Source organism: Mirounga leonina, unplaced genomic scaffold, assembly GCF_011800145.1.
Source record: "Mirounga leonina isolate KUSES-001 unplaced genomic scaffold, KU_Mleo_1.0 Mir_154, whole genome shotgun sequence".
Lineage (NCBI taxonomy): Eukaryota > Metazoa > Chordata > Mammalia > Carnivora > Phocidae > Mirounga > Mirounga leonina.
The window spans coordinates 652,757-677,294 of NW_023270389.1; the positions used below are offsets into that span (position 1 = coordinate 652,757).

Genomic DNA, 24,538 nt, shown 5'->3' on the forward strand with positions numbered 1-24,538 from the left:
GGGGGGCCGCCCCGGCCGCAGCGGGCTGCCCCGCGCCGGGTAAGAGCGGGGCGCGCGCCGGGAGGGCGGGCGGCGCGGGCGAAGGGCGGCCGGCGCCCCTTTCGGGGGCCGCGGAGGCCCCGCGGCGCCCGGCGCGGCTTGTGCGCCCCTCCGCGTCCTGCGCCGTGGGCCGCCCGCGGACGCGGACTCGGCGTGTTCTCGGGGAGCCGCGTCCGAGCCTCCTTCCCCGCGCCCCCACCAGCCCGCGCAAGGGGCAGAGGTCCGGCGGGGCCGGGGCCTCCCGCCGGGGGGCCTGCGAACCAGAGCCTCTCGCGCCGTCCGCCTTGGGGGCCAGGGGCTCCCCGCCCCCAGGGCCCGGAGCGCCGCCCGCCCTCGCTTCGGCGGACCCCGGCGCGAGCCAGCCGCGTGCCCCCGCGTGGGAATTTAACCCGAGTGGGGGGCGGCCGTCTTGGGGCCGGCGCGCCCTGGGCTCCTTCCCGAGGAGAGGAGGGGCGAGGCGGAGGGCAGTGGGCACTTCTGCCCCTGTTGACTGCAGTCAGCCCTTGGCAGCCGGGCCCTTCCCCGGCTCTGGCAGCATGCCCAGCTGTGTGTCCAGGCTCTCCTCTAGCCCAGCGCGGCCACTGCTTCTCAAGAGGTTAATTTTAGGGTCCGAGGGCTTCTGTGAGGAGCAGCCTGAAGGCTTCTGGGAACAGTTGGCTCCTGTCCTGGGCAAACATCCTCAGCTTGACCTCTCTCTCTGATGGGAGAGAGGACTCTAGGGCTACAGGCTGATGGGCTCTCTGCCTTGTGGATGGTGACACCCCCTTGCTCTGGGCAGAGGGAAATAAAGGGGTTCTGAGCACACGGTGACCCCTGCAGGGAGCAGTCACTGTTGATTGGAGCCTCAGGTACCTTCACCTGTATCCCGGTCCTCTGCTGGATCTAAAATATACTTTGTCCCAGAGGAGACAGGTTCAGAGAGTTTGGGATGGGAGGTTGTCGGGTCCTTGGCGGAGGCCCACCCTTCCATGGCTCCAGTGCTGTAGACCCTCAAGACTCCCAAATGTAGAACTAGCCCTGCAGGCAGAGCTGGGGGGTGTTGGGGGCCAGCTGAGAGCCATGCCTGCTGGCTGAGGGCTGGGGCAGAAGGGGCCAGGGGAAGGGAATTGAGGTCTGGGCTAGTCCCCCTGTGGTGCAGAGGCCTGCAAGGCGGGGATGAGGCTTCAGGATCCCTTGGCTGCCTCGGTTGCTCCTCACACCACACCCCAGGGCACCTGCCCCAGGGGGATTCCTGCCGTAGTGACTCTACCCTTTGGCTCCTAAGAGGTTGCAAGGCAGTGCAAGGGGCAGCCCGTTGACGTCAGTCTCTATTTGCTTGGTGGTCTGCAGGGACGGGCGAGGTGGTCTCGAGGCCCGGACAGCCCAGGAAAGGCAGAACTGAGAGTTGGGGGAGGAAGTGAAAGCCCAGTTCAGAAGGAAAATGCAGAGAAGTAGAAAATACCCAGCTCTCCTCCCACACCCACACAGACTCAGCCCACAAGCTGGGGAATAAAAATAAAGACATTGTCCAGGAAGCAGGCCGCAGATGACTGTGACTGTCCCGCTTTGGAGGGGGCAGCAGAGGCTGATGCTGCGTGAGGGGAAATCCGCCGGTTCTCCAGGCTGGGGGCTCGCCTAGCCGGGAGGCGCGCTTGCCTCGCGGTTAGTGGCTGCCCACGTGCCCAAGAGCTGACAGCCTGCCCAGGTGTGCTTGCTGTCTGGGGGCCCTGACCGGCAGGGAGTCAGGTGTTGGGCGTGGAAGTCCTGGACACGGGTGACTCAGGTTCCTTCCGCCTTCTGCAGAGCTCGACGGGGCACAAACAAGCACATACAGCTTTAAGTCTCTTCAAAGACCTGTCTTGACTTCTGAACTTCCCTTAGGCGACTTCTTCCTGCCCCCAGTGCCTACCTGCGTTCCTGGCCTCACCCGAAATCAGTATTTCTCAGAAGGGCAGTTTTGGATCTAGTTGTATCAGAATTCGTGTCTGTGTTGGCTAAGTTTTGGCCCCCACCCCAGATTTACTGAAGAGAGAGATCTGGCAGTGAGGCTCGGAAGTGTCCTTTTCTACACATGCTTGTGATTTGCTGGCCTGGGGATGACTGGCTCACGTGTGTGCTTGAGAGGCTGAAGGAAGGCCCTCCCCCCTCAGACTTCCAGTTGCCAGAAATCTCTCTCCCCGCTTTGGCTCTGCCCTTGTTTATTCATTTCAGCAAACACTGAGTCCGTGTAAAGCCCTATGAGGCCTCTGTGGGACCAGCCACCCAGACTCCACCCTAAAAGGAGCTTGAACATGGCCAACAGTAAATCCCTGAGAGGGACTGAGAAAACCCAGCTGTCTGAGGCTTTGTGGTACCAACTTCCCAAAGACAAATTGTCTGGAGATGGGGACGGACGGAGGAACCAGACCCCAGGTGGCAGGCGCATGACCTCGGCAGACTGGGTCAGCACACCCTCCGGGTGCTGGGTGTTTGTGAGGATTACACGAAGCAACCGGGTGCTCACCGCTGTAAATATGCACCCTCCTTCCCCTGTCCCACCCGGCCTGCGTGCCTCTGACCCAGTAGCCACTTGCCAGGTGTGGCTATTCCATTTAAATTAATTATAATGGAGTCAGATCACAAATGTAAGTTCCTTGGTTGCTCTGTAGTGTGTGAGTAGTGGTAGCGTCCTGGACACGGACAGAGCATCTCCATCACTTTGGGAAGTTCTGCTCGACACTGGCCTGTGTCTGCCCCAGCTTTCCTGCTGCAGCTTCCTTTACCCCTCTCCAGACCTCGTCTTCTGCACGGGGGACAGCGTGGGGACAGCTCACCATCACGGGTGGTGCTCATGGCTTGGAGCTGGACAGATCTCTGCCCAACCCTGCCGTGTAGAAATGATGTGAGCTTTTGTGAGTGAGTTTACCTCTTGGAGACTCACCATCCTCATCTGGAAAATATAAATAATTATATACTTAATTGGTGGTTGTAAAGATGAAAGGAGAGAAGGTATAGAAAAGTCCCTCGTGCAGAGCGCGTGCTGAGGTTCGAGTAGCTAATAATTCCCGCATTTGAGCAAAGTATTTTGACCGTTCCAGATACTATTCTTAGAACTGTAGATGCAAAAATGAGCAAAACAGACAAAAATCCCTGGCTCCCTGGCACTTCAGTTGATGGAGATGTGAGTTAAATAGTAACATGATGGTTGCTAGCCCCAAGGGGGGAAATGCAGCAGGGGAGGGAGCCTGGGACTGTGCATATGTAGGGGCAGTGGAACTGGCCTTTCTGAGGGGGGGCCTGGGATGTTCTCATGGACAGGGTGACATTTGGACGAAGGCCTGGAGGAAATACGAAGCTCTTTAGAGATTCCTTATACTCCCATTTTGGGCAGGGAAATTCCAGCCTCCCCTTTAGCAGTCTGATCCTGTCTGATACTGAGGGCCCGTTAGGTTCTGGAGCCGAGGGCTCCGTGTGGACACTCAGTGCCCCTTAGACACCAGCTGGGCGGGGAAGTGCTAAATGTCATGTCATCAGCTGCCATCAAGGTAGGAGTCTTTAAAAGAGAATCTTTGAGGGCTGGAGTGGCAAAGGAAGGCTTTTAACCTCTGGTCTGACGAGGCCCTGGTGGCTTCCTTTGGGTAACTAATCTGTGTGCTTTACTCTCTCCTCTGGGCTTGAGATCCAACGAGGTCTGCAGTCCTTGGCGGAGTCGGCCTTTTCCAGCGTGGTGCCGGGTCCTCAGCAGGCCCCCCCCGCCCGCCCCCCTCCCCCCGCTCCGACCTGCCCTCTGCCGGCTCTGTCTCGGGGCTCTCCCCCTAGCAGTGTGGCCCTGAGGCCCTGCATCCAGGCTGCCTGTCCAGCCCCTGTTCTCTGTGTCCCTCCATCTCCTAGCTGTCTTTCCTGAAAAGCATCCGTTGCTCTTCCCTCTCTACTTGGCCATTATGATAACTGCGGGCAGAGAAGAGCACCGCTTCTACTCAGCACGGAGCCGAATGTTTGAGGGTTAGACCCATTGTGCACGTGGGACAGACCGCAGGACCGGCAGGTTTTGTTAGAGGGGAAGATCAGGAGGTCAGTTCCAGACATACTGGAATGGAGACTTCCATCAGACAACCAGCGGGAAGACGCTGAGGAGCTGGATGCAGGAAGCTGGAGTTTGGGAATGAGGACTGGGCTTGAGGTGTGACTGTGGGAGTCGGTTAACGGCAGGTGTCATTCCAAGCCTTGAGATGGCTGGCCTCACACAGGTGAGTGTAGCTGGGGGACAGGAGCGAGGAGGCCCCAGCGCACCCTTCTCAGGCTGGTCGGGGAGGAGGAGGAGCTGAGGCTGGTGGAGTCGGAGGGAGCCAGGAGAGCTGGTGTCTGACAGCCCAGGGAGGACAGCTTGTCGAAGAGGAGGGTGCAGTCCACGGCATCCCACGGTGTCCTGCTGGGCGGGGGCCAGGCAAGAGCAGGGCTGGGCCCCGACCAGCGCACCTAGCAACAGGCAGGCCTTTGGTGACCTTCACAGGAGGGGTGTCAGTGAAATGGTGGAGGCCGGAGGCTGCCGGGAGTGGATTCACGAGAGGATGGGAGCAGGGAAACTGGGAACGGCAGGCACAGGCTGCTTGCTCTTTGAGGGTGCGAGCTGTAAAGGGGGTAAAGAAATGGAGTGTGCCTTCGCTGGAAAAGTGGGGTCAAGAAAAGGGATTTCTAGAAAGATGACTGAACTGTCAGCTTGCTTGCATGCTGATGGAAATGATACAGCAGGTTGGCGGAGGTGAGAGCTGCTGAAACAGTCCTTGAGTGGGCGAGAGGAGACAGGCTCAGAGAGGTTACAACTTGCCCAAGATCACACAGCAAGGAAGTGACAGGCCCAGCTCTGAACCCTGCTATTTGCACTAAATCACATGTGCTGCTGAGTGCACCCCTACCCCCCGCCCGCAAAGTACAGTGACGCCAAGGTCACCTTCGCTCTTCACAGCATCCACAGCAGAGGCTCACCAACACCACGCCTTGGCGTGGCCCAGGCAGGGTCTGCTGCCTGTCTTAAGTATTGAACAGTGCAGAAGGCCGCGTGCACACCTCCTTCTCCCCCCTATGCATCCACAGCCCTTTCCATGGGGCTGTTTGCAAGTGCCAGTCCCTGTCAGGGAGCTTGCCCTGGGGGAGGCAGCTGGTTCTGTGTGGGGTCGGGCCCTCCAGGCCTGTGTCTTGCTGCCCCCCCAGTGTGGGGCAGGTTGCTTCAAGCCTAGGCAGGCAAGACTTCCAACACAAAATTAATGGGGCTTGATGGGTGTTACTGACTCTGGGAGCCCACTGGGATGGGAGGAGGGGAGGCTATAGCCTGAGGACTGTCCTGCAGAAGACTGGAGACACACTCCTGTGGTGGCGATAAGAATTGTCGAGCCGCCTGGACGGCTCAGTCCATGAAGCCGGCGACTCTTAGTTTCGGCTCAGGTTGTGATCTCAGGGTAGAGGGATTAAGCCCCAAGTCAGGCTCCACCCTCAGCGTGGAGTCTGCTTGGGATTCTCTCCCTCTCCCTCCCCCACCCCCGCTCCTGCACACTCTCTCTCTCTCCAATTGCTCATATTTCATGAGAGATTAGATACGTCTGAAAAATAAGGCTGGGGTTTTAACCTTAATTATCGAATGTGAGCCTCACAACAGCATCTTGAAGTGCGTAGTCTTACCATTTCCAATTTACGGATGGGGAAGTGGGATCTGAAGAGCCTGAGAAGCTGGCCTGAGGCCTCATCGCTCCTAAGTGACGCCCTGCGGTTGGAACTCGGGTCTGAGCCCTGTGCTTGGCCTCTTGACCACACAGTGGACTAGGAAAGAGCGCAGATAAAGAGTTTCCTCTTAATGTCTGGGTGTCTTATTACGTGGATACGCAGAGTCCGTTGCCCATCTCCTTCTGGCGGGCACCTTCTTGTTTCTCGTCTTGCCGTGACGGGCAGCGGTGGGGGGAACAACCACACAGCACTCATGACACCACGGTGTGAGAACACCCGTGGGATAAGTTCCCCAAAGGGGAGTCTGTGGGTCGAAAGCCGTGTATGGTTGTGATTTTGAGAGAGAATAGAAGCTGCACCAATTCGGACCCCCAGCGGCAGTGAGCGAATGCCTGGGTCCCTACACCTTTGTCCGAAGTATTTACCTTATCTGAGTGAGATTATATGTTTCCACGTTTAAGAGACATTTGCTTAACCTGTTTCTATGAACTGCATGCTCATATTCATTGCCAACTTAAAAAATTTGGGTTGTTGGTCTTTTTCTTATTGCTTATATGTATTAAGGAATTTAGGCCTTTATGATGTGATTTATGAATATTTTTCTCTGGTTCGTCATTTGTCTTTTGACTTTTTTGGGGGAGATGGTGTTTGCCGTGCAGATTTTTTAAAAATGTAGTTGAACTTACCAATCGCTACGATGTCTAGGTGTTGTAGCATACTTAATGAGATCTTCCCTATGCTAATATTATTTTAAAAGATTATTCTTTTTTTTTTTTCTGGTGGCTTGAAGAGTCTTTTACATTTAAATATTTGATCCATTTTGAGTTTATCATAGACTGATGCATGAGGTGTGACTCTTTTTTTCCCCAGTTATAACCTAATGTCCCTTTACAGTTTATTGAATAATCCATTTCCCCCACACTGGTTTTATTTTATTTATTTATTTACTTAGAGTGGGGAGGGGCAAAGGGAGAGAGAATCTCAAGCAGACTACCTGCTGAGTGCAGAGCCCCACATGGGGCTCGATCTCATGACCCTGAGAGCACAACCTGAGCTGAAATCAAGAGTGGGTCCCTCAACGCACTGAACCACCCCGGCGCCCCTCCCCCACTGATTTTAAAGAAGTGACCTTTCAAATCTGCCAAATGCTTAAATGCTTGGGTTTATCCTGCTTCTCGGCATAGCGCGTAGTTAGTAGTGCTCGTTCTGAGGCCTGTTGCCTGGGTCTGACCCAGGATCCCCCTTGACTAGCAGTGTCACCGGCCTCCTCCTCTGAGAGACTGTTGGGAGGATCGGGTTGGGATATGTGCGTGCCTCTGTGTGGCCAGGGCTCAGACTGAGCTACTTTTTAAGATTGTGGTAAAATACACATCAACATTTTTTTTTTTTTTAAGATTTTATTCATTTATTTGACAGAGAGAGACACAGGGAGAGAGGGAACACAAGCAGGGGCAGAGGGAGAGGGGGAAGCAGGCTCCCCGCTGAGCAGGGAGCCCGATGCCAGGCTCGATCCCAGGACCCCGGGATCATGACCTGAGCCGAAGGCAGACGCTTAACGACTAAGCCACCCAGGCGCCCCAATACACATCAGATTTATCATCTTGGCCATTTGAAAGTGTGCAGTTCATTAGTGCAGACTAAGCAATTTTCGGCTATTGTTATTTCTGAGCCATTTCTAGTTGTTCCATGCTTTCGTCTGTTTGTGATGGTATCATACTGCTTTAAGGTTTGGTCGGGCCCATCCCTGTCTCCTTCCTCCGCTGCCTCAGAATCATCCTGGCCGCCCTTGCTGACTTTTCCTTTTGAATCAGCTTGTCGCGGTCTAAAAAGTTCCTTTTGGTATTTTTATTAGGATCAGGTAGACTTTGCAGATTGGTGTAGGGAGCACTCACAGTGCCGAGTCTTCCTGTCTCAGAGTGTCCCAGGCAGGGGGGCTCCAGGCTTCACAGCTGCCTGCCGCCCGTTGGGAACTGCGTCCTTCCTGGGGACCCGGGGCGAGCTGGACGGACCAGTGAGGCGCGCAGGTGCGTGTGCGCGCAGGTGCGTGTGCGCGCGTGTCCTAGGCCCGAGCGCGGCCAGCCGTGGGACTTCGGGAGCTGACTTGGGGGCCTTCATACAAATGTGCGGGCGGCGCCACACGCCCACAGACAAGAGCGCTCAGCGTATAAGTGCAGCTCGGTGAATTGTCACAAAGCGCACGCCCACAGGGCCACCACTCAGATGAGGAGCAGAGGGCGATCCGCCCCCCGCCCCACCCCGCCACCACCACTCTGCGGCTCTTCAGACCGTTAGCTTCCTCAGGTCTAGGGGGGTGGGCTGTGGGTACCGTTTGGGACCAGGCGCCAGGCAGCACCTTCTGCGGGCAAGCAGAAGACACCGCCCGCCTCCAGCGGGCCAGGCTCCCGCCAAGGCTGAGTTCAGAGATGGGAACGGCTGTGCTCTGGGAGGGCCAGCCAAGAGGTGGACACGGCCCGGCCGGCCACGCGACCCACGGGCACCGGGCCCCAGCTAGCCTGCTGCAGCCCCCTCGGTGACTCTCTGCCCAGCACCCCCAGCCCAGCCCCTTTCTGGCCCGAGGCAGAGTCAATCTCACTGGGCCTCTGGGGCCGTTGGACTGTTTGCCCTCCTTCCCTGTCTTTCCCTCTAATTAGGTGATAATCTCGGGGAGGTGACCTGGCCAGACCTTCCGGGCCTGGCCAGCAGATTACCTCTGAGGCCTCTGGGGCAGGATTACACATTTTTCTCTGGAGTTGGTCACCATGCGGGGCTGAGAGCCAGCATCCAGCACCTCCTTTGTATGGGTCCTGAGGAGCCTCCTCTCCCCAAGCAGGGTGTAGTCCACCGTCGGAGCCAAGGTAAACACCAACTCTGCCAAATACAAGGCAAATACAAGCAGGTACTGGACCGCAAACAGGAGAGAGGAGGGGCGGGGCTGCCGGCAGGGGTCAGGGTCTGGGGAGGTGGGGCTGGAAAGAGGCGGGTTGGGGGGTGGGTTGGGGGCTGAGTTAGAGAAAGGGGCAGGGCCTCAGCTTAGAGCCTGTGGCCTGACCTCTCCCTGGGACCTGGGGACTTTAGGCATTTAGGCACGGGAATGGGTGACCTGGTGAGAGCAGGAGTGTGTGTGTGTGGGGGGGAGGGGGGTCACACACTGCTTCCTTAGGGAAGGTCAGGGTGCTTGGGCCCTGACTCCAGGTGGAGGGTGTGCCTGAGGAGGCCTGTTGCCCGCACCTCCCTCACACCTAGGACTCCCTTCCAGGAGCTTCTGTGATGGGTGGAAAGGCAGGAGATGAACAGGAACCGACAGGTGGTGGGCAGCCCAGAGAAGGGGGAGCTCGGGGGGAGCTCCAGGGGAACCCAGAGAGGCACCTGCCCCGGGGCAGAGAGACTCTCAGCTGGAGCAGATGCAGACTCCCCACCTCACCAGCTGTTAGAATTTGGCAAGTTCCTGAACTGCTCTGAACTTCAGCGCTTCAATCATGCTACGGGGACAAGCTTCCCTTCCTGGCAGGGTGGTTGTGAGGAGCAGCAAGCTCCTGGGTGAATCACCAGGCATGCTAAGTGCTCATGATGGCTAATGAGCATTATGATTATTACACGGAAATCAGGAAATGTGTTTCAGCTGGTAGATGGAGAGCACTGGGGACGTATTCTAGGCTCCCCAGGACCAAATTCTGCATTTGGACACAGGGACCCACGTCCTTCTGGATACTTCTCAGCAGCCACTCCCTTCAACTGAAGGTCTTTATTGCTGAGAAGGGATCCGTTTTCTCTCTGACCCCTCCTGAAATCCTGGGCCTCTGCAACCCGAGAGGCTGGAGTGCATCCCGCGCTGCCAGTGGCCCGTCAGCCAGACCTGAGTCCCTGCTCAGAAGCCAGGGCTGTGGGATTGGCAGGTGCACACTAAGCCCGTCCTCAGTGGCGGTGTGCTGGGCGGCTCGCTCACCACTTACGTAAGTGCGGCCGGGAAGCTGAACGTGTTTTTGCTGGCAAGAACAACTGCAGGCAGAGTTGAGAAATATGTCTCCGTGTGCATGTTTTTCTGATTATTGACATTTGCAAGTTTATTTGAAGAGGAAAAAAGTAGAAAAACAGCAAAGCTGTTTGGGTTTCTGGCACCCAACCTGAGGTCCAGAACGGGGAGGGGCCCCGTTTCCCAGGGCTGTGTTGCAGAGTCCCCAGAGGTGGTGGGGCCCCAGCGCCCCAGAGACTGGGATGGCTTGGGCCTGAGGGGCCTGCAGGTGTGGGATTGGTTGCCAGGGGTTACTTCCTGTCGAGGAAGGGGAGGCAGGGATGTTGTGGGAATTGCCCTCCCTTAGCGCTTTCCAGGGAGAGAAGCAGCGTTTGTCTGAGGGCACCGGGACCTGGCTCTCATCCTTCTCCAAACCAAAGTCATCAACTATTAGAATAATAAACCTATCGATTAATTCCATGTTTTCAAGCTGGTATTGTCTGAGGTGAACAGACACAGACGTGCTTCCTGACCTCTGAGAGCTGAGGACTCCACACGGTGAGATGCTAGGGGCAGGAATGGGGTCCGAATGCTCGCTTCACAGAGAAAGAGACAGGGGCTCGGCCAGCGGCTCTGTAAGGAGTCCAAGGCTGCCTGTGAATCGTGGCAAGACTGGGGATGGACTTGGGCCTCCTGTCCCTTCCACACCAGGCTGTCCCCACTCCTAGATGCATAGTTCACGGTAAGCGTTGGGCCGGGAGACCCAACACCAAGTGCTTTGGCATTCAGGGAGGCGATGTTGGGACCTTTGTTTTCAGGAGTGGACACTTCTGATTTCGGTCCCAGGTGATGTGCTTTCATCCTCCTCAGAACCCTTGTCTTTGCAGGAAGCTGGGGTGCAGGGTAGTGCTGTCCTGCTTCTGACACTGGCCTTGGGACAAACAAAGAAGGCTCCCAGTCCTTGACTGCCCCCCCCCCCCCCCCCCCCCCCCCCCCCCCCCCCCCCCCCGGCCCTCTCCTGCCTCCAGGGCGCTTTATGCAGGAGCTGGGGGGACAGTGGGCTCATTCTCAAGGGGATTGGAGGATAAACAGAAGGAAGGAGCGGGACTGGCTCCTGTTGGGGCTGGAGGCCTTGAGCCTGTGCCCTTCCCTCTGAAGAGGCAGGTCTCACCCTCTGAGGACCCCATGTGCCCCCCTCCCCCGTGGGCTTCCACTTTTTGGCTCCTGATGGAACAGGGGCACTCCACTGATCAGACCCCCGACTCAGATCTCCCTTCCCTGGAGCCTCAGCATGTTGGGGACCCTTAGCTCGGGATGGCCTGGGCTTCGTGCGGTTTGACATTACAGTATGGACAAGAGGAAGAGGACTCGGTGCCTAGTGGTGTTGACTATCCATTCTCCCCAAGTGAGGACTTCTGGCCTTGCCCGTGATGGAGCGCAGAAACCCTTGCGTTCTTAGGAAGGGCAGGCACAGGCTTGCAACCTGCCCCCCAGACAGCAGAGCAGTTGCTCGGGGACAGGTGCTGAGTTGCGTGCTTTTTGTTCAGTGCTAGAGTGTGCAGGCCAGGAGTGAGGGCCATGGAGATGCATCTGGAAGAATGGCTGGAGCAAGAAGGGGCCACCCAGGAGCAGACAAGCAGGGGCAGATAGGGAGGAACCATGACCTTGTGCAGACCAGGGGACCTGGCCAGCAGAGCTGAAGGGCTGTAGAGCAGAGCGAAAGTGACAAGTAACAGGGCACGGAGCCCAAGGGCGGGTGAACCCTCTCGGACCTGGAGGGGCTTGTCCTGAGGAGCCCACCCTCACCCTCCCCTGTCCCCTGGCTTCCCTTGTGCTCTGCCCCACCTCCTTCTCCCTCCTGAGACTGAATAACTTGGACAGACCCAGGCTATGTTGCTTCTTTGTTTTAAACGAATATATATTCATTCTGAGAATAATACAGCTTATAGAAAATCTAAAAACTGGGACACCTGGGTGGCTCAGTCGTTAAGCGTCTGCCTTCGGCTCAGGTCATGATCTCGGGGTCCTGGGATCGGCCCCACATCGGGCTCCCTGCTCTGTGGGAAGCCTGCTTCTCCCTCTCCCTCTGCCTACTTGTGCTCTCTATCTCTCTGTCAAATAAATAAAATCTTTAAAAAAAAAAAAAAGAAAAATCTAAAAACTGCGGGAAGATGGAAGGAAGAGAAAGAAATCACTTCCAGTCCCACCCTCTGGAGAGGTGGGCAGAGGTGCCGGGAGGGCACTGGGGACATCATTTCCTCCCTTCAAGGAGACGCTCGGAGGCTCCCGCCCAGCCACGCGGGTGCTGTGGGCACCGGCTCGGAGAATGGTCGGGAGCAGCGGTGAGTGGTGGCCGGGTGGGGAGGGACAGCCTTGCCCATTCTGGCATCAGCACGATTATTTTCTTGGGGTCTTTCCTGAGTATTTGACCAGCCTGCACGGAGTGCTTTTAGAAGCATAGTTAACACAGTGTTCTTCACAGGTTCTCGAAAAAACATAGTTTGTACGCTTTTTTTTTGGACTAACCCTCTGTGCTCAACGTGGGCCTTGAACCCATGACCCTGAGATCAAGAGTTGCATGCTCTACCGACTGAGCTAGCCGGACAGCCCTGGAAGAAACACATTTTGAAGAAGGGCTGGGACAAGCAATAGTTGCCAATGGGTGGTTTATAATTAATCATTCCCCATTAAAAAAAAATAGTGACTCAGTTTTAAAGATTCAGAAAACCATTACTCAAGCTACTTGGCCGAGGGAGTGGCCATTACGTTGCTCCCCCAGCTCTGCTTTTGTGGACGAGAAAAAAAGCCTTTTGATTTGCAATTTCTCTGAGCTGCCCCAGTGCTTTGGTCATTGTTAGAGCCAGCGGGGAAGGAACAACCCTGCTGTTGATCAGGCTGGTCACTGCACACAGCAGGAGCTTCCGTCTGAACTGGGGGAGGGAGGTGGGCAGAGAAGCGAATTTCCTGGAACGGGCAAGTGCAGAAGCAGGAGAGAGCTCCCTCTGGCTCCAGGCTCCTGTTTTCTTTCTGCGGCATCCCCGCAGACTCCTCCCGACTCCTCCACTCCTCTGGTCTGTGGCGGCGGGCTGTGCAGCTTGGGGGGGTGGGGGGCGCGAGGGGGGGTTAGCAGCACCATTGAGACCCCTGTGTCATCTGTGGCTAGCACTCTTGGCCGTTTCCGGTGGGGAGGCCCTGTCCCTGGAGTCCCTCTCGGGCACCCTACATTAAACCTGCATTAAGCACACGCTGAGTTCTTTGATGAATATTAGTGGGAGCCCCTGTCTCACAGTCACGGCTGGGTAAAGCGTCAATGAAAGGATGAGCCATGTGTGGACCTTCGTGCAACCTGCCTGTGTCTGCTGGGTCTGTTGTGTCTGGTGAATTCTGATTTCCGCTCATCAGCTGATGAGGGATCGTGAAGCTCCGCACCAACCAGCACAGTCCTCTTCGGCGGTATCTCTGTCTTAGTTCCTACAGTGGTGGTAGTTTGTGCGTGAGCTTGACATCTGTGTTAACTTTTATCCTTAGAGCTGCCTTAGCGAGTGGAAAATGGAGAAGTAAAAATATGGATACGGTGATCAGAAGTATTGGGTGGTAAAAATAAAATCTTAAAAAAACGAACAAAAGATGGGGTGCCTGGTGGCTCCGTGCATAGAGCATGTGGCTTGATCTCAGGGGCAGAGGTTAGGCGGGTCTTCTAAAACAGAGCCTCATCGGGCACAGATGGAACTCATTCTGTGGGCCAGACGCACCCGTCTGGTGCCCCTCGGCGTGCACACATTGACTGCGTGTTGGTCAGGAAGGAACGGACCCACGTGAGACGGGCACTGGGACTGGCAGTCCTGCTTCGGGAGAGCCTGGGCAAATGACCAGGAGCACACGTGAGAAAGTTGGTAGCCACACCCTGGTGCAGCAGGATGCTGGCAGCCACCCAGCCCTCGCGGACAGGAGAACTACTAGAGTGAACAGTGGAGTATCGCAGGCATGAAGGTGGGTGAGTCCCAGAGCCATAGTGAATGGCGAAAGCACGTTCCAGCAGACTACATACAGACCTTCTATATAAAGCCTCCAAATCAGTCAAGGCCAAGAAAAAATTAGGGGTCTGTGCGCAGTGAACCTATTGTCAAAGGTAAAGCACAGTGGCACCCCAACTGTTAACACTGCCAAGGCAGGGCTTCCGGGACAGTGGCTGTGCGAGGGCTGGGGGTGTCTCATGCTTCCTAACTTCTGTGTGTATTACATGTGTTACTGTGTGTGTGTTCAGTATTTGGGAGGATCTTTAAAAACCATATCTGAAACGCTGGAAATATATTATTGAGGATTCCATATGAAGGGTGTGCTGTAATTCGGGCTTTTCAGAGCCCTTTCAAGCCATCTGGGCAGGGAAGCACCCTCAGGGGACCTGGGCTTCGGGGGGCTGGGACTTTGCTGCTGTTGGGAAGTGTGGTTCCTGTGTCCCCGTTCTGCTGTGGGGAATGCGTCTCCTGTCCTTGAGGGCAGGGTCTCTCTGCTGCCGGTGTCCTCCTCCCTGGCACCTGCCGCTGGGCGCCTTCTCGAATATCTGTGGAATGTAGGACAGAGGGAGGGAACATCAAGGCCAAGGGGTCTAAGAAACCTGCCCAAATTGATCCCCTGCATGGTGAGATTCAACTACCTTTCTCATCCAGAGCCCAAGACTCTGGTGAAGAAACCCGGCGAGGACCGGCGGCTACCCTGCCCCTGTCCCCAGGCTGCCAGCCTCAGAGCAGAGGGTGCCGGCGGGGGGCGGGCATCAGGCTCCACGTGGTGAAGTGAGGAGGACACCTGAAGGCCGTGAGCTGTGTCCAGCGGTCGCTCTGGGGGTGCTCTCCTCCTGGAGGGCTCGCTGACCCTTAGTCCCTCTGACTGCCACTTTGGATGGGCGGGAGGAAGGACAGCCTGCCAAGTGTGACATAAAGTCCTCCCGAGCAAGAAGGCTTAGCAGGTCAGACACGGTGATGCTGGCCCTCCAGGCCTGGGAGCTCGGGAGAAGGTGAGGGCGGTTCCTGCTGGGCTTTTCTGAAATCTTTGGCCAGATTTATTGCTGCTCCTCGCTAATAAATCGTTTGAAGGGCCAAGTGTGCTTAATATGAAAACTGGCCTCGATTCCCTTAGCTGGGTGGACTCATTTAATTAATTGGTTAGACTAGTTTTATCTCAAATTCTGTGACTCTATTTAACCTATACTAAAAAAAGTTTACCTGTTCCTTTAATTTTCAATATTATTTTCCTTGAGTAGCACATACATGATATTTTTCAGGGGTAGGGAGCACATTTATTTTTTACCTTCTAATTTGCTCCCTAGAACAAAAATAGCGTGGTCCTACAGGTTTCATAGACAGGAGTGGGTCCCTGCACAGAGGGCCACACCCCAGTTGTGCAGCAAGCTTACTGGTGACCTTGGGCAGACCCCTGTGTCTTACTGTCTGTAAAATGGGCCACCTATGGTGACGCTCCAGGGATCCTGAGACTTCTCATGTAGTCCTGCATCTTGTGAGCCCCAGCTGGGTATCTGCGTGCATTCATTCAGTCACTACCCCATCGTGTGTCCGGTGGGCCCCTGTCATGTGCCAGAGGGTGGGCCAGGCACTGAAATATAACACAAGAAAACAGGGTGTCAATTCTTGTGGCATTAGAGTCTCAGAGAGAAGACAGATACAGACTTGGTATATGGCAGCGTGTGATGGGTGACGGGGTGAGGAAGACCGCACCTGGTGGCAGCCTGATTCAGCTGGGGGTGAGGGAAGGCCTCAGGGAGGGGATATTGAGGCTGAGACCTGACATAGGAGGTCGTGTGGGGCGGGGGAGGGGCTCTGTACCTTCTGAGGGGCGTGGGGAGAGATGAGGCCTGCAAGCGCTGGGGAGATGGGTGGCAGAAGGCCCTGTGAGCCAGGCCTCATGCTTGGAATTCATGCTGTGGACAGTGGCAGGCCCCTGAGGGGTTTCTTTTTTCTTTTTCTTTAGAAATTAATTTATTTTTATTTATTTATGCATTTTTAAAAGATTCTATTTATTTATGTGAAAGAGAGAGTGTGTGATTATGGGGTGGGGGAGAGGCAGAGGGAGAAGCAGACTCCTCCCGGAGCAGGGAGCCCGACGCGGGGCTCGATTCCAGGACCCTGAGATCATGACCTGAGCCGAAGGCAGATGCTTAGCTGACTGAGCCACCCAGGAGCCCCAAGGATTTTCTGACTGAGGGAGTCGGGTGGCCAGGGGCGGCTTCCGGAGGCCCCCTGGGGGCCGTGGCCTGGGCCAGCGGATGGGCTTGAGGGACGTGTGGTTCTGAAGCCCCTGGCTTCCCAGATCAGAAGCAAAGTCCTTCCCGGCTGCTGTAGGCTGCTATAGGCTTACCGAGTGTCTTCTCCCTCCGCAGAGGTGGTGAGCGATACGGTGACCAGCCTGCCTGGGGCCAGTGTGACCCTGACCTGCCCAGGCGGGGAGCCGGGGGACAAGGCCACTGTTCACTGGCTGCTGGGGAACCGTGTGGCAGGCTCACACCAGAGCGGCTGGGCTGCCATGGGAAGGAGGCTGCTTCTGAGGTCGGTGCAGCTCAGTGACTCCGGAAACTATTCATGTTACCAGGACGGCCGCCTGGCCGGAACCGTGCGTTTGCTGGTGGACGGTGAGTGCGAGCTCAGAGTGCTAGGAGACAGGTCCCAGCTGTCCCTTTAAACTCCTGTTATTTCCTTGGCCCAACAAATTTGGGGAAAGATCCACTGACATCTGCCAGCAGTGAGATGGAGGAGCCTCCTCTTGGGTGGGGGCATCTGCCTGATGGGGAACCCCCCTCCCCCTGGCCTGAGTGCTTAGGGCAGAGGCCCGGGTAACAGCCTGCGGCCGGGGTTTGGGTGCTCCTCCTCCTTCCCAGCTTCACCCCTGTGCCCAGTGTCCCTGGTGGTCAATATGGTTAATTTTATTACCTTACCATTGTTGGGAAGATTGTGTGAGTGTGTGTGTGGGGGGCTGCCGTTTGGCTTCGGGGCTGGCTGGCTGCAGGGCTATGCTCCCTCCTCACACCGGCTCTGCTCTCCCTTCAGTGCCCCCTGAGGAGCCCCAGCTCACCTGCTTCCGGAAGAGTCCCCTCAGCAAGGTAGTCTGTGAGTGGGGTCCTCGGCGCCCACCCTCCCCGACGACCAGGGCCACGTTACTGGTGAGGAAGTTGTGAGTATCTGGGCCGGGCTGTGTGTCCCCGTCTTCTCCATCCTTACTGAGGCCCCTCGAGGGCTGACGGCTCTCACTACAGCAAGTGGGCTTCTGGCCAGTGGTTCCCAGACTTCATCACTGGGAAGTCATCACTTTGGGATGGGGAGGAGGGAGTGGGGGACCTACCGAGAACGGTGCTGCATTCATGACCACACAGTCTTGGGGAAGGAGGGGGTGTCGTTTTCCTTGTTTAACAGCTGGAGAGGCTGAGCTTGAGCCATCCATGAACTTGCTTTAAGGTCATCTTGCTTGTAAGTGGCTCCGCTAGGAATCAGATCCCAGTCTGTCTGAGTTTATCCAAAATGTCAGGTTTGGGGTGTGCTCTGAAGAAGATGCAGAGGTGCCCCCCTGTGAGGGCAAGAGCTCCTCAGTAGTCTCGATGGTGGGAGCCTTTTGTCAGGCTCTTTCCCCTAGACAGGCCTTAGAGCAGTGGACTGGGGCGGGGAGAGGGCGGGTGTAGGACCCCAAGACACCGCTGGGCCTGGGAGGAGCCCAGGACGGCTGTGAGGAGCAGGGAGCTGCAGAAAACACAGGAGCCTCCGTCCCCAGCGCAGGGCCCCTCCGTCTGGGTGTCTGTAATGGAGTTTGAGCTGTGGGTAGTCAGTGTCAAAAATCTGAGCAGTGACTTCAGCAGGCGGTTGGTTTCCATGGTGTCTGTCTGCAGAGAGTTGTCAGGCCTGGTCTCCGTGCAGAACTGTGCACATTGTTCATCTGCAAAGGGCACCGCTGCCCATAGGGAGAACTGGAACCCTGCAGAACCCAAAGCTGGGTTGTGGGTGTAATTGTCTGGGACCTGGAGGGTGTTTGTCCCCAGACAGGGTGTCCTGCACCGTGGCTGGTGGCCGCCCAGACTAGCCACAGAAAGCCGGTTCGGGTGGCACACCTCCCCTGTCCTGGACTGAGGAAGCGGGAGAGGAGCTGCACCTAGGGACCCTGTGCCTGGGCGGGGGGAGGTCCGCAGGCCCCGGGGAAGAGGTGTGTGCGTGCACGTTACAGCCTCGCCCCACCGGGCTGGCTCACCCGTTCTTCCCCAGCACCTGCCCTGGGCTCGGTACTTACTGGGGCTGCTGGAGAGACGCCCATCCTCAAGCCCTCCCTGGCGACCCACCTCCTCAGCGTTAGTGGGATGGAGGCGCTAACTCCCCCTGGGAACGGAGGAGCAGGCTGCCCAGAGGGAAAGAGTTTGTTCTGGGCCCAGGGTCTACACCTGAGTCAGCAGTGATCTGTGGCCCCAGCGGCAGGATGAGTGGCTGCAGCACCTCCCGCGCCCACACATGTCGTAAGTGGGCCAGGTGGGGCCGCGTCTGACTCACCTTGAGTATCTGTGGCCACCCAGGAGTCTTTTCCGGGCCCATCGGCTGGAGATGCTCCCACCTCCTCAGGGAGCCTGCGAGCCCTGTGCTAGGCTATTCCACTGGCTGTCCTCGTCCCCCGGGGGAAGGCGTTTCGTTAGAGGCTTGAGGCTGGGGATGGGGCCTCTCTGGACTCCTTGCGGCACCTGCATTGGGATGAGGCTGGGAGGCTCCCCCATCCAGTGCCTCAGGGGCCAAGTGTGCTTTTCAGCTCAGCATTTTGACTGGCCGGGCCAGGCAGTAACCTTGATGTCTCACTCCGTGGTCAGTGAACCCTAACAAACCCCTGTGACGTGGGTATTACTAATATTCCCATTTTCAAATGAGAAAACAGGCTTGGTGAGGTTGGATAATTGACTGAAATCACAAGACCTACTAAGTGCTGCTGGGTGTGGAGCATTTTGTCCCCGTTCCCCTCGCCCACCCTGAGTAAGGGCAGATGCTGGTGGCGAGCCTGCCCTCACCCTGTGCCCACAGCCGGAGCAGCCCGCTGGGGGACTCCCAGGAGCCGTGCCCGTATGCCCAGGGGTCCCGCAAGTTCTCCTGCTTGCTGGAGGTCCCGGAGGGAGACAACTCCTTGTATGTCGTGTCCCTCTGCGTCAGCAACAGTGCTGGGAGCAAGTCCGGCAGACCCCACACGTTTGAGGGCTACGGAATCCGTGAGTAAGCGCTCCCGTACCCCAGCCCGGAGGCCCCGAGCCCTCGGACAGCCCCTCACAGATGGGCGGGGGCGGGGCCGGGCGGGGCCGGGTTTGCTGGGGCGGGGCCGGGTTTGCTGAGCCGGTGCCTTCTGGGGCCTCCTTTGCCAGGGGCCTGGCAGGCGGACGGGGGCCCTGGCAAGATGGCACGGGGAAGTGGTCTGGGCGCTGGGGTGGGGTGCTGCCTGTTTCGGGGGGACGTGCACCACACTCGCTGCCGCATGGGAGCCTGCTCTCCTCCCCCACAGTGCAGCCTGACCCGCCTGCCAACGTCACTGTCACTGCTGTGGACGGAAATCCCCGCTGGCTCAGTGTCGCCTGGAAAGACCCCCCCTCCTGGAACTCCTATTTCTACAGGCTGCAGTTTGAGCTCCGGTACCGGGCTGAACGGTCAAAGACGTTCACCACGTGGATGGTAAATTCTTCTTTTACTTCCGGACAGTAAAGTGGCGGGGTGCTCAGGGTTCCTGGAACGGAGAACACGGCTCCGGGTGCTGCTCTGTGACTCAGCCTGCAGGCCTTGGGTGAGTCTCCGACTCCCCCTGAGCCCTAGTTGTGTCGTGCAGCAAATCGGAGCCGTGATCCCAGGCCTGTCCGAGAGGGCGCGGGGCAGCGGCAGGCAGGTGGGCCGGCGCGGGGTGAGGGCGTGGCCCGCAGGGTTCTGTGGGCGGGCCTTACAGCTTCCACCGCCTGGGCCCAGGGGAGCCCCGTCGCGCGCTGCGGCTCCGAGCGTCTCTGGGCAGCCTGGAGCTCTCGCTCGCTGGACCTGAGAGAGCACGCCGCTGAAGGGCAGGGTGGCCCAGGGCTGCCTGCCCAGAGCCCCCGGGCCTCACCCCACTGTCGCTGTGCCCCCGCCCGCAGGTCCAGGAGCTCCAGCACCACTGCATCATCCACGATGCCTGGAGAGGCATGCGGCACGTGGTGCAGCTCCGGGCGCGGGAGGAGTTTGGGCACGGCTCCTGGAGCGCCTGGAGCCAGGAGGCCACGGGCACCCCCTGGACAGGTACTGTGGTGGGCGTGGCGCGGATGTTTCAGCTTTGTCGCCATGTAGCAAGTCACCCCCAAAGCGGTGCTGAAATAGCAACCATGTATCCACTCAAGATTTTGGAAGGAAGCCAGGTAGGCAGCTCCCGCCGGGACCTGCGGGACCAGCTGCAGGTCCGACTCGCGGTGCTGGTGGCAGCTGGGGCCTTCGGCTCTCCTGTGGCCGTCAGCTTCCTGCCGGCCACAGAGGCGCAGGCGGGGCAAGTCACTCCACAGCTTGATGGGAAGAACCACAAAGAATTTGTAGCTGGGTTTGGTGTACCACGGTTACTAAAAGATGTTAAAGGTGATAATAATTTCTTTTGGGGAATTACTGAAATTACTGTGCTTGATATAGAACATGAAAAATTCCACAAATGTATGAAAAATAATTATTATCAGTATCTTTACCACCTCGAGAAAACCAGTGAGAACATTTTAGTATGCTTCTTTCATTTTTCTAAGTACATTTGTGTGTGTGTGTGTGTGTGTGTGAATACTGTGAGCATTCTCATGTTATCAAATATTTTCCAAAAATGTGTTGTTTCGTAACTGCATGGTTAATGTGTTTTTTTAACTGCTGAAATTTTTTTTAAAGATTTAAAAAATTTCTGTATTAGAGAGAGAGAAAGATCATGAGCAGGGGGAAGGGGTAGAGCCCGATGTGGGGCTTGATCCCAGGACCCTGGGACCATCAGCTAAGCCGAAGGCAGACGCTTAACCAACTGAACCACCCAGGCACCCCCAAAATTCCGTTTTGTTGGAAAGTTCTTTCTTTGTCTTTAAAAAATGTTGAATCATGGTAAAATATATGTAACTTAATTTTTACCACTGTAGCCATTTTTAAGTATCTATTCAGTGGTGTTAAGTAAAATCTTGCTGTTGTGCAGCCGTCCCCCATCCACTCCCAGAACTCTCCATCCTGCAGAACTGAAACTTTGTCCCCATCAGACATGGAGGGGACCACCTGCTCTCTGTCTCTGAGAGTCACTCCTCATGTAAGTGGAATCAAACGGTAGTTGCGTTTTGGAGACGGGTCTATTCCACGTAGCGTGATGTCCTCCAGGTTCATCCGTGTTGTAGCAAGTGTCCGAGTTTCCTTCCTCTTTGAGGCTGAGGAATATTCGTGCACGATGGACCACGTGTTGCCTGTCCACTCATCTGTGGACAGACACTTGAGTTGCTTCCACTTTTTGGCCGCCGTGGCTGATGCTGTAGTGAACACTGCTGTACAAGTATCTGTTTGGGGCCCTGCTTTCAGATCTTTTGAGTAAATACCCAGAAGTGAAATTGCTATGTCATATAGTAGTTCTATTTTTAATTTTTTGAGGAACTACCACACTGTTTTGCACTGTGGCTGCACCATTTTACATTCTCATCAGCAATGCCCAGGGATCCGATCACATCCTCCTCCACACTTGGGATTTTCTGTGTTTTGTGTGTTTGTTCTTTGATAATAGCATCCTACTGGGTTTGAAGTGGTATTGTGAGGTTGATTTGCATTTCCATAATGAATAGTGATGTTGAACATCTTTTTATGTGCTTCTGGCCATTGTATGTCTTCCTTGGAGAAATGCCTGCTCAAGAAGAAAGTTCTTTCCCATGTGAACCCCACCTTGTCTTCTGGAGACAAGGCTGCTGGTCTGCTCTCCCAAAGTTCTCCGGGATTCCTAGAGGACCCGCGTCTGCTCGGGTGTCTCTTCCCAGGCTGCTGTGTGGGATGGCCTATGGGTTCCTCACCGGTCTGCTACCTGTCTGCCACCTTCCTCTGAACCTGGTCTCCTTTGTGGATGTCCCTCTTGAAATTATTGACATCCCCCCCACAGTGGGAGACGGTGCAGCTGGGCCACCTGGCCAGCACCGGGTCCAGTCTCTGACTGTTCAGCTTCGAGCCGCTAGGCTTCTGTGCCTTGTTGGAGTGACCCGCGGAGGCTCGGACAGGACACGTATCTCCTCCCATAAGCAGCTGAAGCATTTGAGAACCCCATCCTGTGCACATGTGGTTTTGGGGGGTCCTCAAAGCCAGTGGCAAATATGCCCAAGAGAGAAATTGGCTGCCCCTCCCCCACACCCCCCCCCCCCCCCGCTCCCCCGCAAACACCCCCCGCCCCTCCGCCGGCTGAGGGCAGAGTCAGAGGAGCTTGGGTTGCTAATGTGAGGGGCTGAGGTTGGAGATCGGGGAGCACGTCTGGAGAGTGAGGTTTAGTGAGTTTTACTGACAGTGCAGTTCCTTGGCTGTTTGGGGCACCAGTGGGCTTCCCAACCCCCAGGACCTGAAGACGCAGGCTGTTCCTGCCTCCCAGCCTCAGCGTGGGGTTGGTCACCTCTGGGGGGCACGGGGCTTGTGGAAGCATGCTGGACCAGGGAGTCAGGCTGTAGGACCTCTCAGAGCCTCAGCCCTGCCATGTGTCGGGGGGGATGATGCTGTCATCTGTCTTGTTCCCTTCGGAGAGTTGTTTGTTTTTAAAACAAGCTCTGGCCAGTTTTATTAAAGAAATACTTTGCATGATTTACTTTTTACCAGTCTGTTCTGGCCTGCCCCTTGTGATAGCAGACTTGTCTGGATCGGCAGCAGCTGGGTGTGCTCTCTGCGCTATCTTCCACACGAGCTGCCCTTGGCGTGGTGGGCCCCAGCGTGGGCTGACGTGCATGGTGCTTTGTTCACCGTGACCCCGGGCCAGGCAGGTGCTGACGAGGACGACCAGTCTCTGCCTGTCTGCTCCTCTTCAGGGTCTGCTTGGGGCCGGGCACATACTGTCCCTTTTTCCTGAAATGTTGGAGCCTACAGATGATTGACTCCAGTGACTTTTTTGTTCCCCCTCCCAAGGGCAACCGCCAAGATGGCCAGGACGGAGACCCCTTGCAAAAGTTTTTATGAGCGCAAAGAGAAAACATCCTTCAGGAATAGTGGTGCATCCGCAGTTGGGGGTGTTAGCGATGCAGTGTTGCTTCGTTCCTGGGGTGACAGGAGGCAGGCTGTGGGTGTCCCGGGATCACTAACCTGGACTCCAACCTGGAGCCGCTCAGGTGGGATGGGCGATGTGGAGAAACTTTCCCAGTGGTTGTGGAATGTGCAGGGGGCGTTTGCCCGACTGTGGTGTTGGCAGGCTGCGGGGCCCCCAGCTTCTGGGGGGCCCAGAGAGAGCAGGAAAAGCTTCATGGAGGAGGTTTTTGAGTTGTGTGGTGGAGGGTGTGTGGGAGTGTCCCCACAGAGATGGGGATTATGGGCTGTCTGTGTGGCAGGTGGAAAGGGGGCTTTGGGTGAGGCTGGAGCACAGGTGTGAGAGTCACAGGACCGGGCGGGGCAGGTGCAGCGGACCTTGGAAAGCCTGCTTGAGGGTGGGGTGGGGGGTGGAGGGCGGAGAGGGCTGGGGGAGCCGCTGCAGCCAGCAAGGGCTTCAGCCCTGACAGCACCTGATGCGTGGAGAACCGCCCCTGATGTCTGGCCGGGAGGAGGGTCACAGCGTGGAGGCCGGTCAGCCCCTCTCACCAGTGGGAGGGCTTCTCCGGACCCCTCCTCCCTCAGCTCTCACGGGGTGACCTTGAGTGAGCCTGGGCTCCCCAGAGCCCCTCTGCAAAGAGAGCGTGGGCCGGGGGCCTGGGAAGCCCATGAGGATAAGCGGGTTACGTCTCGTTGCTCACAAACCCTTCGACCCCCTCACATGCTGCTCACCCGCTCACCCACGCTCAGGAAACAAGTAGCACCGAGCGGCCTTGGGGTGCCCTGAGCTCAGACCCTCCAGCCCCCCGCTTCTGTCCCAAGAGGGAAAGTCTGCACCTTCAAGAGCCCCTGGGCACGCGTTTCTGGAGAGACTGTGCCCCTTGCGCTCAGCGCCGCTCCTGATAGGCCCTCTCCCCATGCCTGGCCCCCTGCTTGCCGCCCTCCCGCGGGCCTGAAGCGGGCCTGGCCGCACATGCATGCACGCACACGCACACCCGGCCCGGCCGCACACGCACACGCACGCACACCTGGCCAGGCCGCAGTCACCAGTGTGCCACTCTAACTCGCCAGGTCCTGGGCCCTGGGATTCCACTGTCTTTGGGGACCATATAAGGTTGCCAACTTTTAATTTTGCTAAGTAAGGACATAAACAGTTAAGTAAAAACTAGCTATTGACATTTACTGTTACCATTACTTCATAAAAGAAGGGAGGGCCGTGTGGGCCGCGTGGGTGTTCTGCGGCCTCTGGGCGGGTTTTCCGCTTTGGCCGCAGAGCAGCGGGCTTCCCTGCAGACCAGCGGGGGTGACTGACTGCTCCCCAGGAGCAGCGCCTCCCTGACGGTTTGGTGTCTGCTCGGAGGGGAGCAGTGATTGACTTTCTGGCGGGTGGTTTGCAGGTGTGAAGCAGTGAGGGAACCCCAAGTGGGAAGCTATGCCGGAAGCCCGCCCCCGTGCCCCCTTCCTGCTCGGGCGCTGGGGTTCGTCCCTCTCTCCCAGTCACCTCACCTCTCTGCCACCACCCTCCGCTTCTTTTTCTTTCTTTTTCTGTTTATTCTTGGCTCACTCCTGTTTCCCTCTCTGTACTCCTGCCCCCGAGCCCTGCCCTGAACTGCTCATAATATACAAACAGTTAGAAAAAAAT

At 56.9% G+C, this 24,538-nt stretch overlaps 1 protein-coding gene across 1 annotated transcript in view; it reads left to right on the forward strand.

Moving 5' to 3' along the window:
* Positions 1 to 24,538, forward strand: part of IL6R (interleukin 6 receptor) — a 41,335-nt gene that overhangs the window by 865 nt on the left and 15,932 nt on the right. Inside the window, exons 3-8 of the mRNA XM_035009569.1 lie at positions 3 to 39; positions 16,053 to 16,301; positions 16,717 to 16,840; positions 18,712 to 18,893; positions 19,181 to 19,347; positions 19,794 to 19,935. Coding sequence (XP_034865460.1) covers positions 3 to 39; positions 16,053 to 16,301; positions 16,717 to 16,840; positions 18,712 to 18,893; positions 19,181 to 19,347; positions 19,794 to 19,935 — 901 coding nt within the window. The remainder of the gene's footprint in view (positions 1 to 2; positions 40 to 16,052; positions 16,302 to 16,716; positions 16,841 to 18,711; positions 18,894 to 19,180; positions 19,348 to 19,793; positions 19,936 to 24,538) is intronic.